Here is a 14,846-nt window from a genome sequence, read left to right on the forward strand (position 1 = left end):
TCAAGTGTTCCCAGAGGGCAGAGTAGACCCTAGGCTCTCACTACCTGTGTGACCTAGTACCACAGAGGTCCCTTATAGTCCATTCACAGCTAATTACATTTTAAACACTAATTTATTATTCTATATTTGTCACAATTCACTTTGCAGCTGCGTCTAAATAAATGATAAGCACTAATCCCACAATCTATAAGGCACATAATGCACACTAATGATGAATAATGAATATATACAATGGTCTCATAAACAGCAGCGTGGTAATGTATTGATAGAGTAACCAAAATAAAAATAACAGTCACAGAATTAGCTTAATACAGAATCATAATGGCCAACAATGTAATAATAAGTTGGAAACGGTGCAAAAGAGATTCACCAGGGTGTCTGAAGAAGGGTCCCGACCTGAAAAATCACTAAACCTTTTTCTCCAGAGATGCTGCCTGACCCGCTGAGTTACTCCAGCACTTTGTGTATGTCGGTGATATAAACCAGCACCAGCGTGTACCTGGAGGAAACCCACGCGTTCACGGGGAGAACGTGCAAACTCCACACAGACAGAGCCCAAGGTCAGGATCATACACGGGTCTGTGGTGCAGTGAGGCAGCGGCTCTACCCGCTGCACCAGTGTGCCGTGGAGAGTACAGCCGAACCAAATGTAACATGGCCTCCCAACTCCTCCACTCAATGCCTTGGCCAACGAGGGCAAGCATGGTAGGTGACGTCTTTCTCATCGATTTTCGGGGAGCTATGTATTCGTACCCCAGTCTCTCTGCTTAACAACACTTCCCAGGGTCCTGCCATAGCAACAAAGAAATAGAATCATAGAGAGTCATAGAGTCATACAGCGTGGAAACAGGCCCTTTGGCCCAACTTGCCCACGTTGACCTACATGCCCCATCTACACTAGTCCCACCAACTTGTGTTTGCCCCATATCCCTCTATCCTTTCCATGTACCTTTCCAAATGTTTCTAACGTTATGATAGTACCTGCCTCAACTACCTCCTCCAGCAGCTTGTTCCATATACCCACCACCCATTGTGTAAAAAAAGTTAACCCCTCGGGTTCCTATTAAATCTATCCCCCCTCCTTTAATGTAGCAGCTTACTAATGTAGTTAACTTTTATAGCCATGTGATCATCATTTAATACAATCGTAATTTAGTACCATTGCAATGGAGTAATATATATGAACATCAATAAAGCAATGACGGTAATATGAGGGTCTGTATAAAGGTTGTATGATGACACAAGAATGTAGCTGTATCAATCATTCCATTTAAACCGCTCCTCCAGGTGCTTCTGTACTCTTATGTGATGGATTGGTCTCATTTACAAACTTTAATAACCATGTAAATCCCTTTAGGAAGTAGTCAACATCCTCTGAATCTTGGCACAGCTTGTATTCCAACCCTTGCACTGGGAATTGGTTCCACCTATAAATAAATCATCATGAAAATAAAATGGTGTTCTCATGAATTTTTCTTTCTTTTTTAAAGGAGATGCAAACTGCTGGAGTAACTCAATTAGTCAGGCAGCATCTCTACAGGACGTGGATAGGCGCTGCTTTGGGGCGAGACCCTTCTTCATACAAGCAAGCAGAAATGCCACCTATCCACGTTCTCCAGAGATGCTGCCTGACCTGCTGAGTTACTCCAGCACTTTAGGTCTTTTTTTAAAACAAAATAAAAAGTGCTGGTCACTTAAAATTGTGGTGCGTAGAAATGTCTTAGAATCATACAGTCACAGAGTCTCATAGCATGGAAGCAGTCCCTTTGGCCCAATTTGTCCATGCTAACCGAGCTGCCCCATCTAAGCTGGTCACAGTTGTCTGCTTTGGCCCATATCCCTCTAAAACATAGCAAATCCATGTACCTGTCCAAGTGTCTTTTAAATGTGATAGTACCTGCTTCAACTACCTCCACCAGCAGCTCGTTTCATATACCCAGCACGCTCTGAGTGAAAAAGTTGCCCCTCAGGTTCCTATTAAATCTTTCCCCTCTCAGCTTGAACCTGCATCGATCAGCCAAAACATTATGACCACTGACAGGCAAAGTGAATAATATTGTTACAATGGCACCTGTCAAGGGGTGCGATATATTAGGCAGCAAGTGAACAGTCAGTTCTTGAAGTTGATGTGTTGGATGCAGGAGTAATAACCTGAGCGACTTTGACAAGGGCCAAATTGTTATGGCCAGACGACTGGGTCAGAGCATCTCTGAAACGGCAAGGCTTGTGGGGTGCTTCCGGTCAGCAGTTGTGAGTATCTACCGACAGTGGTCCGACGAGGGACAAACCACAAACGGGTGTTGGGTGCCCAAGGTTCATCGATGCGCGAGGGCAACGAAGGCTATCCCATCTGGTCTGAACCAACAGAAGGTCTACTGTAGCACAAGTCTCAGAAAAATGTAATGGTGGTCACAGGAGGAATGTGTCACAATACACAGTGCATCACAGCCTGCTGCGTATGGGGCTGCACACGGAGGACCAACACCATATTAGGCAGGTGGTCATAATGTTTTGGCTCATCAAGTCATAATGTTTTGGCTGATTGGTGTATATCCTGTAGTTTTTGATTCCCCTACCCTATGTAAAAGACTGTGCATTCACTCAATCTATTCCCCTCATGACTTTATAAGATCACCTCCTCACCTCCCGCACTCCAATGCATCTAGTCAACCTCTTCCTATAGCTCATGCCCTCGAGTCCCGGCAACATCCTCGTAAATCTTTTCTTCCCCTGAAGGCTGGTTAAGGCCAGATCTTTGGTTATATTTAAGGTGGGTATGGGATACATATTTGAAAGATCGAGGAATTGAGAGTTACGAGGAACTGGCTCAGAAGAGGCCATTGTGGCTCAGCCAAGATTCTATTGAATGATGGGACAGGTTTGTTTGATGGGCTGAATAGTCTACTCCTGCTGCTGTTTTCTCATTTAGTTTAGTTTAGAGATACAGCATGGAAACAGGCCGCTCGGCCCACCAAATTCACGGTGACCAGCAATCCCTGTACATATTTTATCCTACATACTAGGGTCAATTTACAACTTTACCAAAGCCAATTAACCTACAAACCTGCACGTCTTTGGAGTGTGGGAGGAAACCGGAGCACCCGGAGAAAACCCATGCGGTCACAGGGAGAATATACAAACTCCATACAAACAGCACCCGAGATCAGGATCGAACCTGGGTCTCTGGCACTGTGAGGCACCACTTTTCCCGCTGCGCCACTGTGTTCTAGTGCAGCACATCTACTGTCTGCCTACGCAATATACGCCAGTCCATGCCAGAATCCTGATTCACCTGAGCAAACAGAGGGCTTACCACAACATTGAGAGGGATCTGCAGTTCTCTCAACCCACATGCAAGTGGATGGTTCGAGTCTTGTTTGGGGAATGGTTGCGGTCAAAATAATTTCCTTTCAACAGAGTTGAAACTTTCAAATAAAAAGGGGTTTATTTATTGACAGAAAAATTCTTCCTATCTGAGGTTGGGGTTGTGAAACGGAGCATTCATTCACAATTCTTTGATAGTCTTTGAGCTGATTGTTCTGCAGCCAAATTACACGGAGAGGATGAACATCTCGCCAATAAATCTTGCTTTCGCAGAATTTTGTGAGTGTACTTTTTTTTAACAGGAGGCAGATGTTGAGTGTGTTGGAAGGGACTGCAGATGCTGGTTTATACTGAAGATGGACACAAAGGAGAATGGGGTTGAGAGTGAAAGGCAGATCTGCCATAATTGAATGGCAGAGTAGACTCGATGGGCCGAATGGCCTAATTCTCCTTGAGGAAGGATATTCTTGCTATGGAGGGCGTGCAGCGTAGGTTCACTAGGTTAATTCCCGGAATGGCGGGACTGTCGTATGTTGAAAGGCTGGAGCGATTGGGCTTGTATACACTGAAATTTAGAAGGATGAGGGGGGATCTTATTGAAACATATAAGATAATTAGGGGATTGGACACATTAGAGGCAGGAAACATGTTCCCAATGTTGGGGGAGTCCAGAACAAGGGGCCACAGTTTAAGAATAAGGGGTAGGCCATTTAGAACGGAGATGAGGAAGAACTTTTTCAGTCAGAGAGTGGTGAAGGTGTGGAATTCTCTGCCTCAGAAGGCAGTGGAGGCCAGTTCGTTGGATGCTTTCAAGAGAGAGCTGGATAGAGCTCTTAAGGATAGCGGAGTGAGGGGGTATGGGGAGAAGGCAGGAATGGGGTACTGATTGAGAGTGATCAGCCATGATCGCATTGAATGGCGGTGCTGGCTCGAAGGGCTGAATGGCCTCCTTCTGCACCTATTGTCTATTGTCTATTGTAAAACGTACAAAACTTATGAACATGACCAAAGTGCTGGAGTAACTCAGCAGGTCAGGCAGCATCTCTGGAGAAAAAAGGACGAGTGACGGCTTTGGTTGGGACCCTTCTTCAGACCAGAACCCTTCTTCCCACTAAACTTTGAGTGTGTTGGTTTAACCAGTTTCAGCTATTCGGAAAGCCACTGTGACCGTATTGACAGAGAGTTTCCAACTCTTGCGAATGCGATGGAAACGAGGGATAGGAGCGGGAGGCAGTGTGGTGTGGCTGGGATAACATAGAACCAGAGTGAACGGGGGATTGATGGTCAGCGTGGACTCTGTGGGTCGATCGGTCTGTTCCCATGCTCAATCTCTAAACTAGACTGTAACTAAACTGTATCTCCGAAGTAAAAGGAGTGGTGCAGCTGGTAAAGCTCTAGAGACCTGGGGTCGATCCTGACCTCAGGTGCTGTGTGTGTGTGGAGTTTGCACTTTACCCCTGTGACTGTGTGGGTTTCTGCGGGGATCTCTGGTTTCCTCCCACATCCCAAAGACGTGCTGGTTTGTAGGTTAATTGTCCCTCTGGGAAATTGTCCCTCGTGTGTAGGGAGTGGATGAGAAAGTGGAATAATGTAGAACTAGTGTGAACGGATTATCGATGGTCGGCGTGGATTCGATGGGCTGAAGGGCCTGTTTGAATGCTGTATCTCTAAACTAAAACGAGCAGCACGATGGCGCAGCCGATAGCGTTGCTACCTCACAGCACCAGAGACCCAGGTTTGATCCTGACTTTGGGTGCTGTCTGTGTGTGGAATTTGCACAAACAGTATGATCGTCCCATGAGCTAGAGTGTAGTCCCGATCTCCCAACCTATCTCATGGGCCAGTGGACCTCCAGGAGCCCATGGGCCTTTATATCAGCCCAGAGGTTGTACCGCCACCATTCCCCACGTTGCCTTTATGTTCTACTCAACGAGCTGAACTGAGACACCTCTGTCGTGGGATGTGAGTTTGTGCCTTCAGATCATTAGTCTAAGCCTCTGGGATAATAGCTCGTATCCATTAGGCAGGGGAATGGGGCTGAGAAGGAAATAGACAATAGACAATAGACAATAGGTGCAGGAGTAGGCCATTCAGCCCTTCGAGCCAGCACCGCCATTCAATGCGATCATGGCTGATCACTCTCAATCAGTACCCCGTTCCTGCCTTCTCCCCATACCCCCTAACTCCGCTATCCTTAAGAGCTCTATCCAGCTCTCTCTTGAAAGCATCCAACGAACTGGCCTCCACTGCCTTCTGAGGCAGAGAATTCCACACCTTCACCACCCTCTGACTGAAAAAGTTCTTCCTCATCTCCGTTCTAAATGGCCTCCCCTTATTCTTAAACTGTGGCCCCTTGTTCTGGACTCCCCCAACATTGGGAACATGTTATCTGCCTCTAATGTGTCCAATCCCCTAATTATCTTATATGTTTCAATAAGATCCCCCCTCATCCTTCTAAATTCCAGTGTATACAAGCCCAATCGCTCCAGCCTTTCAACATACGACAGTCCCGCCATTCCGGGAATTAACCTAGTGAACCTACGCTGCACGCCCTCCATAGCAAGAATATCCTTCCTCAAATTTGGAGACCAAAACTGCACACAGTACTCCACGTGCGGTCTCACCAGGGCCCGGTACAACTGTAGAAGGACCTCTTTGCTCCTATACTCAACTCCTCTTGTTACGAAGGCCAACATTCCATTGGCTTTCTTCACTGCCTGCTGTACCTGCATGCTTCCTTTCATTGACTGATGCACTAGGACACCCAGATCTCGTTGAACTCCACCTCCTCCTAACTTGACACCATTCAGATAATAATCTGCCTTTCTATTCTTGCTTCCAAAGTGAATAACCTCACACTTATCTACATTAAACTGCATCTGCCATGTATCCGCCCACTCACACAACCTGTCTAAGTCACCCTGCAGCCTTATTGCATCTTCCTCACAATTCACACTACCCCCCAACTTAGTATCATCTGCAAATTTGCTAATGGTACTTTTAATCCCTTCGTCTAAGTCATTAATGTATAATGTATAAGATTGATCAGCTATGATTGAATGGCGGAGTAGACTTGATGGGCCGAATGGCATTCTTCTAGCTCATACAATTAACGAACTTATGAACTCTTGTGTGTCATGCAATCTGCAGTGCTGGCTGGTCACCAGGGAGAGCCGCCATTGATCACTGGCATCCCAGCAGATCCTCATTACAGTACATGTAACATTGTTCAATACCAAGCATCGAAAGCATGAACCAACAGATTCAGGAGTCCCGGCTCCCGGGATGGGATGCAGTGATGGCAGACGGCTCCCGGGATGGGCTGCAGTGGTGGCAGACGGCACCCGGGATGGGCAGCAGTGATGGCAGACGGTTCCCAGGAAGCCCCGCAAAACCGAAGGAAGGACCCGGCCGGCCATCACGAAGGGCCCCATATCTGAGGGGATGTGCTGCCGTTGGAAAGGATCCAGAGGAGGTTTATGAGAATGATCCCGGGGATGATTGGGTTAACATGCGACAAGCGTTTGACGGCACTGGGCCTGTACTCACTGGAGTTTAGAAGGATGAGGGGGGACATCATTGAAATCTACTGAAAAATGAAAGGCCTGGATAGAGTTGATCTGGGGAGGACGTTTCCACTAGTGGGGGAGTCTAGGACCGGAGGCCAGAGCCTCAGAATAAAAGAATGTAACCTTAGAAAGATGAGAAGGAATCTGTGGAATTCATTGGTGGTGAATCTATGGAATTCATTGCCACAGTCAATGGATATTTTTAAGTTGGAGATTGACAGATTCTTGATTAGCAAGCGTGTCTAGGGTTACGGGGAGAAGGCAAGAGAATTGTGTTGAGAGGGAAAGATAGATCAGCCATGATTGAATGGTGGTGTGGACTTGATGGGCCGAATGGCCTCATTCTACTGCTATGCCTTATGAAGGAAGTCCCGGCGGGCTGCCCGAGGCCACATGCAGTGGCAGAGGGACTTGGCGGGGCGCTGCCTGCAGAGGGGACCATGGAGCTCGGCCCCAAAGACCAGATAGCCAAGGAGGAGGGAGTCACTGGCGGTGACAGACAGTGGAGGAGAGGTATTGGGGTATTGCCTCCAGCGCTTGCAAGGTTGGCTGCAGGAGGCTTCCCCCCCCACCCCACCCCCCCCCCCACCCCACCCCCCAGGACACAGAGGCGGTCAGGCGAGGAGGGATTTATTCACAAAATGCTGGAGTAACTCAGCAGGTCAGGCAGCATCTCGGGAGAGAAGGAATAGGTGACGTTTCGGGTCGAGACCCTTCTTCGAGGAGGGATGTCGGTTCGCAGGCCGAGGGCGATGGAGGAGGCCCTGCAGAGGCCTGGGGCATACCTATTGTACTTGTGTGTGGCTTGTACTCGTGTAGAGTATGAAGTGATTTAACTGGACAGCACACAAATAAAAGTCTGCTTTGTCACTGTATTTTGGTACACGTGACAATAAACACCAGTCCCAATACCAAAATATAAGGCAAAATCGCAATGCATAAAGAGGAGGTGTGCTTAATTACTCCGACACTGGGGAAATCCTTCCCGCTTTCCCACTTACAGAGGGAAATAAACCTTGTGAAACTTTGGAAACAGAAAGTGCAGATGCTGGAATCTTGATCAAAACACAAGAGTGCTGGAGTAACTCAGCAGGCCAGGCAGCCTCTCTGGAGAACAGTAACAGGTGATGTTTCTGGTTGGAATCCTTTTATTGTGCGAGGGGAGGGAGAACACACATGACTCCTCACAGACAGCAGCTGAGGTCAGGATTGAAGCCTTGTCTCTGGCGCTGCGAGGCAGTGGCTCGAGCAGCCTGAGATGAAAAGCCACAGCAGGAGGCAAAAAATATTGATGACAGCAGAATCTCCATGAGAACAAATTCCAAGCAGCAGGGCGATGGGAGGAAACGCCTTGTTTTGTTTATTGCACATGTTTTTATTGAATGTAATAGGTTGTTTTTATTGGAAAAAAAAACTTTAGTGAGATCCATCGTAGGTAGATTTGTGAGCTGTTTATTTCTGTCTTGGGATCCTGCCACTCACTTACTTTCTGGGTACTATTTACACTATGATGGTACTGCACTAGGGAGCTTTAACAGTGGTGATGGCAGGAGTAGATGATACCCAATTGCCTGTTCTGTACAGAATGCTAACAGAAGATTCAGTGGGTTGGAACAAGTTGACATTTGCTGCTTCATATCATCCTCTTGCATTGAGATGGACGCACCCCACCAAACGCCAGCAACCTCACTCACGTATCGTACAGTAACCCCACAAACACTCCCTCTACTCCCCTCTCCCATCAGGCAGGAGGTACAGAAGTTTGAAAACGCACACCTCCAGATTCAGGGACAGTTTCTTCCCAGCTGTTATCAGGCAACTGAATCATCTTATCAACATCTAGAGAACAGTTCTGATCTCCCATCTACCTCATTGGAGACCCTCGGACTATCTTTGATCAGACTTTACTGGACTTTATCTTGCACCAAACGTTATTCCCTTTATCCTGTATCTGTGCACGGCGGACGGCTCGATTGTAATCATGTATAGACTTTACGCTGACTGGATAGCAAGCAACAAAAAACTTTTCATGCACCTCAGTACATGTGACAATAATAAACTGAGCTAAACCAAACTAAAGTGGGAGATCCTGCCTCAGATACAACAATAAAAGCAGAAAATGCACAGCCTACCCATCAGCTAAACTTAGAATGGCAGCACCATTTCAGCCATTGTTGGCCGTTCATTTAGACATTTTACTACATTAAAAGTGCTATATAAATGCTGATAGGTCTTGTTGTTGAACTAATCTTCAACTGGGAGCTCATTTGTATTGGGGCTGTGATTTCATCATCAAACAGAGAGTCTTCTAGGATAATTACTATTGAGTGTGATCATCAGCCGCTGGTTTACATCGCCTGGATATATTGAGTGAAAGGTGCAGCATGGAGACGAGCTCTTTGACCACCGAGTCCATGCCAACCATCCATCACCCCTTCACACTAGTCCTACGTTATTCCACTTTCACACCCTCTCCCTGCACGCTAGCGACAATTTACAGAGGGACAATTAACCTACAAACCCGCAGGTCTTCGGAATGTGGGAGGAAGCCGGAGCACCCAGAGAAAACCCACACAGTCACAGACAGCACCCGAGGTCATGATTGAACCTGGGTCTCTGGTGCTGTAAGGCAGCAACTCTGCTGCTACGCCACTGTGCCACCCCTTTCTATTAACCCCATTTACCAGTACTTGGTCTACAGCCACTCATGCCTTGTTGAATCAAGTGATCATAGAGTAAATGCTCTGAGACTCGCTTTCTCCACCACAAAAGATGGGACAGACTCGATGGGTATTACCTGCTGTTCACTGTCACTGATCCCTAACCAAACTATTTCCTTTAGGAGTCTGTGCATTTTCAGTTTTTATTTCATATTCTCACCAATTTCGAAACCTCATCTCCTTTTGAAGCAAGCCTCAAGTCCACAGCTCATTAACCCATTCCTACCTCCCTCTTGTATCCGGGCAGACTTGATGCTATTCAACCCCTTGTTTCCATTGACTAATGTGTCGTTTGACAGGTCTATATCTTCAAACTGTTTGTATCGCATGCACAGGCACAATATGAAAAGAGAACAGGTATACATCTTGTAAAATTATCTTGTAAAAACGGTCCTTTACTGTTAAATATTTCGAAGCAGTAGAAAAAAGGCATCCTAAATGAATATTTTCTTTGTAAAAAATAACAGTCAGAAACTGAAACAACATGTGGAGCTAAATCAATTTTAGCGATTTAGAAACACCTCTGATGATGTGACGATGGTGGCGATCGACTTTTGCATTTCATTTCACTGATCTGAGGGTGCGGTTTTCCAAATCTTCCAGCTTGGCTGTCATCTGGGCTAGTGTTTGAAGTCAAGGAACAATTGGAGCTCAGCTCTGGAGAAAGGTGCAGTGGTTGCCATTGGATATGTGGGATAAACACAAAACACTGATAGCCATTCATCCTGACTGTATCTTACCATGGACTCACAGGGTCGTACAGCATTGAAACTGGTCCATCGGCCCAACCTGCCCATGCTAACCAAGATGTCCCATCTACACTCTGGAGAAAGGTACAGTAGTAGTTACTGGAAATGTTAGATAAACACATTACACTGATGGCCTTTCATCCCTCCTGTATCTTACCATAGAGTCACAGTCATAGGGTTGTAGAGTTGTAGAGCATAGAAACTGGTCCATCGGCCCAACCTGCCCATGCTAACCAAGATGTCCCATCTACACTCTGGAGAAAGGTGCAGTAGTAGCTATTGGAAATGTTGGATAAACACAAAACACAGATAGCCATTCATTCCTCATATATCTTACCACAGAGACATAGCAGAGTCAGACAGCATGGAAACAGGCCCATAGGCCCAAACTGCCCAAGATGCCCATGTACACTCTCCCACCTGCCCACATTTGGCCCATATCCCTTTAAAGCTTTCCTATCCATCTACCTGGTTGTTCCAGTACCTGCCTCAACTACGTCTTCTGCAAGTTTGTTCCATATACCCAACACTCTCACTGTGGAAAAGGTTGCCCTTCAGGTATCTACTACATCATTCCTCTCTCAATGAGGTGCCCTCTAGTCTTTGACATTTCTGCCCTGAGAAGAAGGTTTTAATTATTTTATTTGTGTGAGGTCCCTAATTTAATTCAATTATTTTGTATGTGTGGCAGTGCACCTTAGGGCACCCATTACCTCTCCTTTCAATCAGTTGCTTTTTGAAACCCATGTGTATCAAAAACCAGTTTGACCTTCTTCTCGATCATGCCTTCTCGACTGTTTGTCTTGCTTGAGTCCTGGGACTTTAGTAGGACACAAAATGTCCCACATTCCAATAACTTAGGGGGGGCACAATGGTGCAGCGGTAGAGTTGCTGCCTTACAGCGCCAGAGACCTGGGCTCGATCCTGACCTCGGCTGCTGTCTGCACGGAGTTTGTACGCTCTCCCTGTGACTGCGTGGGTTTTCTCCGGGTGCTCCGGTTTTCTCTCGCTTTCCAAAGACGTACAGGTTTGTAGGTTAATTGGCTTCTGTAAATCCCCCCTAGTGTGTAGGATAGTGGTACGGGGTGATTGCAGGTTGGCGCGGACTTGGTGGGACGAAATGCCTGTTTCCGCGCTGTATCTCTAAAGTCTAAAGTGGTAGCAATGTGTTGCTCAATTAAGTCTTGTCTGTATTGACTTTACTGCATATACCATTTGACCTGATACTTTCATTCGCTTGCCTACACCAGTGAAGGATATGTTTTTGAGAGAATCCTTCTAACGCCGAGAGTGTGTCCTGTTGGAAGGCAACCAGAGTCTCACACGCACATGGGTCTTTAATTGTTTCCTGTCCAATAACTTCCTCTGAAAGAAAGAAAGACATGTATTTATATAGTACATTAACATTCACGGTGCAATTCAATCCCTTTACACTTTTAACATTAGTCACTATTGCAGTTAGGGAAGGGGACAGTCAATTAATAAAGTCTAGAGACACCTGGAACAAGGAGATGCAGGAATCTTGTGCAGAACACGGTAGCGCAGCGGTAGAGTTGCTGCTTTACAGCAAATGCAGCGCCGGAGACTCAGGTTCGATCCTGACTACGGGTGCTGCACTGTAAGGAGTTTGTACGTTCTCCCCGTGACCTGCGTGGGTTTTCTCCGAGATCTTCGGTTTCCTCCCACACTCCAAAGACGTACAGGTATGTAGGTTAATTGGCTGGGTAAATGTAAAATGTAAAAATTGTCCCTAGTGGGTGTAGGATAGTGTTAATGTACGGGGATCGCTGGGCGGCACGGACTTGGAGGGCCGAAAAGGCCTGTTTCCGGCTGTATATATATGATATGATATGATAACACAACTCAACGGATCAGGCAGCATCTCTGGGGGACATGGATAGGCGACATTTCCCCAGGGATGCCCACATGTGTTAAATTGAGTCATTCATCATAGATCAATCAAACATCAAACAATCCATCAGAGGAACGACCTAAAATGAAGACCACTTCTTTCCATCCACAGATGCTGCTCGATCCGCTGAGTTCCTCCAGACGATTATCTGTTGCTCCAGATTCCAGCATCTGTTTCTCCGTCAAATATCACTCGGTTGGAAGGACCAACCTAAATAGTAGCCTGACGATGACCACATAATCTGTTTTTAGTGCTGTTGACTGGAGTAAATATTGGCCAGGACACCCAGGACACCATCCCTGATCTTCTTGCCATGGGATCTTTCACATCTCTCTGAGAGAGTGGATGGATTAATGTCTTATCTCAAAGATGGCAAAGAGAATGAACTAACAAAGGTTAAATCCTAATCTACATTAGGTTGAATCATTAGACTTTCGACATGCGCCTACACATATTTAACTCATGCAAGACTTGGAGAGGTCCTGAACTTGAACATATCCTTCAAGAGGCCTAGGGGTATAGGTACAGAGGTCCCTGGAAGTGGATGCCAAGGGAGATGAGGTGGTGATGAAGCCCAATGCTATGCTTGCTTTCATGGCACACGGCACCCACCCCTGGCCCCTCCACACCGTGACGCAGTGACACGCGGACTGAAGTCCAGGCTGCTACCGAGACTGGTGACACTTACCCTCACAGATGTTGAGCCTCAGATTCTCAGCGATGTGATCAATCGCGCTGAAGTCCGAAGCGTAGAAGAAGTGTTGGTCCACGGGCTCCGAGGCGATTTCCCGCAGCTCATCCTCCACTGCCTTCCCAATGCCAACTGCATACATGGTGATACCTGCAACAGTGGATCATACATGGTCAGCTCAGCACAGAGGGCAGCCAGATGGCATCTATCCATTGTAGGACCACTTGTGTGCATGTGTGCAAGTGTGTGTTATTCCAATACCTGCAGCCTCTTGTGTTTTGCCCAATGTCACACTGCATCTGAACACAAGGGTGGTGAGAGGCCAGAGAAAGTTTACGCCAATGATTCCAGGAATTATTGGGTTAACATATGATGAGCATTTGATGGCCCTGGGTCCATACTAACTGGAGTTTAGAAAGATGAGGGGAGGGGGGGGGGGGGATCTCATTGAAACTTACCGAATAGTGAAAGGCCTGGATAGAGTGGATGTGGATATGTTTCCACTAGTGGGTGAGTCAAAGACCAGAGACCACAGCCTCAGAATAAAAGAATGTACCTTTAGGAAGGAGATGAGGAGGAATTTCTTTAGTCAGAGGGTGGCGAATTTGTGGAATTAATTGCCATAGAAGGCTGTGGAGGCCAAGTCAATGGATATTTTTAAGGTGGAGATTGACAGATTCTTGATTAGTAAGGGTGTAAGGGGTTATGGGGAGAAGGCAGGAGAATCGGGTTGAGAGGGTTGATCAGCCATGATTGAATGGTGGAGTAGACTTGATGGGCTGAATGGCCTAATTCTGCTCCTATAACGTATGAACTTATGTCACACTGCGTCTGAACACAGATGCTAGACTAACTCAGCGGATCTGGAGAACATGGATAGGTGATATTTAGGATTGGGACCCTCTCCAGTGTTCATGTAGACACAATGAACTGCAGATGCCGGTTTACAAAAAAAAGACACAAAGTTCTGGAGTAACTCGGTGTCAATAGACAATAGACAATAGGTGCAGGAGTAGGCCATTCGGCCCTTCGAGCCAGCACCGCCATTCAATGTGATCATAGCTGATCATTCTCAATCAGTACCCCGTTCCTGCTTTCTCCCCATACCCCCTGACTCCATTATCCTTAAGAGCTCTATCTAGCTCTCTCTTGAATGTATTCAGAGAATTGGCCTCCACTGCCCTCTGAGGCAGAGAATTCCACAGATTCACAACTCTCTGACTAAAAATGTTTTTCCTCATCTCTATTCTAAATGGCCTACCCCTTATTCTTAAACTGTGGCCCCTGGTTCTGGACTCCCCCAACATTGGGAACATGTTTCCTGCCTCTAACGTGTCAAACCCCTTAATAATCTTATACGTTTCGATAAGATGCCCTCTCATCCTTCTAAATTCCAGTGTATACAAACCTAGTCGCTCCAGTCTTTCAACATATGACAGTCCCACCATTCCAGGAATTAACCTAGTAAACCTACGCTGCACGCCATCAATAGCAAGAATATCCTTCCTCAAATTTGGAGACCAAAACTGCACACATTACTCCAGGTGCAGTCTCACTAGGGCCCTGTACAACTGCAGAAGGACCTCTTTGCTCCTATACTCAACTCGTCTTGTTATGAAGGCCAGGCGGTGTCAGGCAACATCTCTGGAGGACATGGATAGGTGACATTTCAGGTCGGGACTCTTCATCAGACTGATTGTAGTAGGGGAGAGAGAAATTTGGAAAAGAAGTGGGGGCTGGCCATAGCCTGGTGATAGGTAGATACAGGGTGAGGAGGGGGTTGGGGTTTGTTTGGCAGATGGGTGGACAAAGGCTAGATATAAAAAGGAGACAAGGCTGACAAGGGTGGTTTACTAAAAAAGATACAAAGTGCTGGAGTAA

At 46.6% G+C, this 14,846-nt stretch overlaps 1 protein-coding gene across 1 annotated transcript in view; it reads right to left on the minus strand.

Moving 5' to 3' along the window:
* Positions 1–9,894: 9,894 nt before the first annotated feature.
* matn4 (matrilin 4) overlaps positions 9,895–14,846 on the minus strand; it is a 37,017-nt gene continuing 32,065 nt past the window's right edge. The window contains exons 10-12 of the mRNA XM_078419301.1: positions 12,963–13,115; positions 11,623–11,727; positions 9,895–10,236 (exon numbers count right to left, since the gene is read on the minus strand). Of these exons, the coding sequence (XP_078275427.1) occupies positions 10,175–10,236; positions 11,623–11,727; positions 12,963–13,115 (320 nt within the window). The 3' untranslated portion in view covers positions 9,895–10,174. The remainder of the gene's footprint in view (positions 10,237–11,622; positions 11,728–12,962; positions 13,116–14,846) is intronic.

This window comes from Rhinoraja longicauda, chromosome 22 (assembly GCF_053455715.1).
Source record: "Rhinoraja longicauda isolate Sanriku21f chromosome 22, sRhiLon1.1, whole genome shotgun sequence".
NCBI lineage: Eukaryota > Metazoa > Chordata > Chondrichthyes > Rajiformes > Arhynchobatidae > Rhinoraja > Rhinoraja longicauda.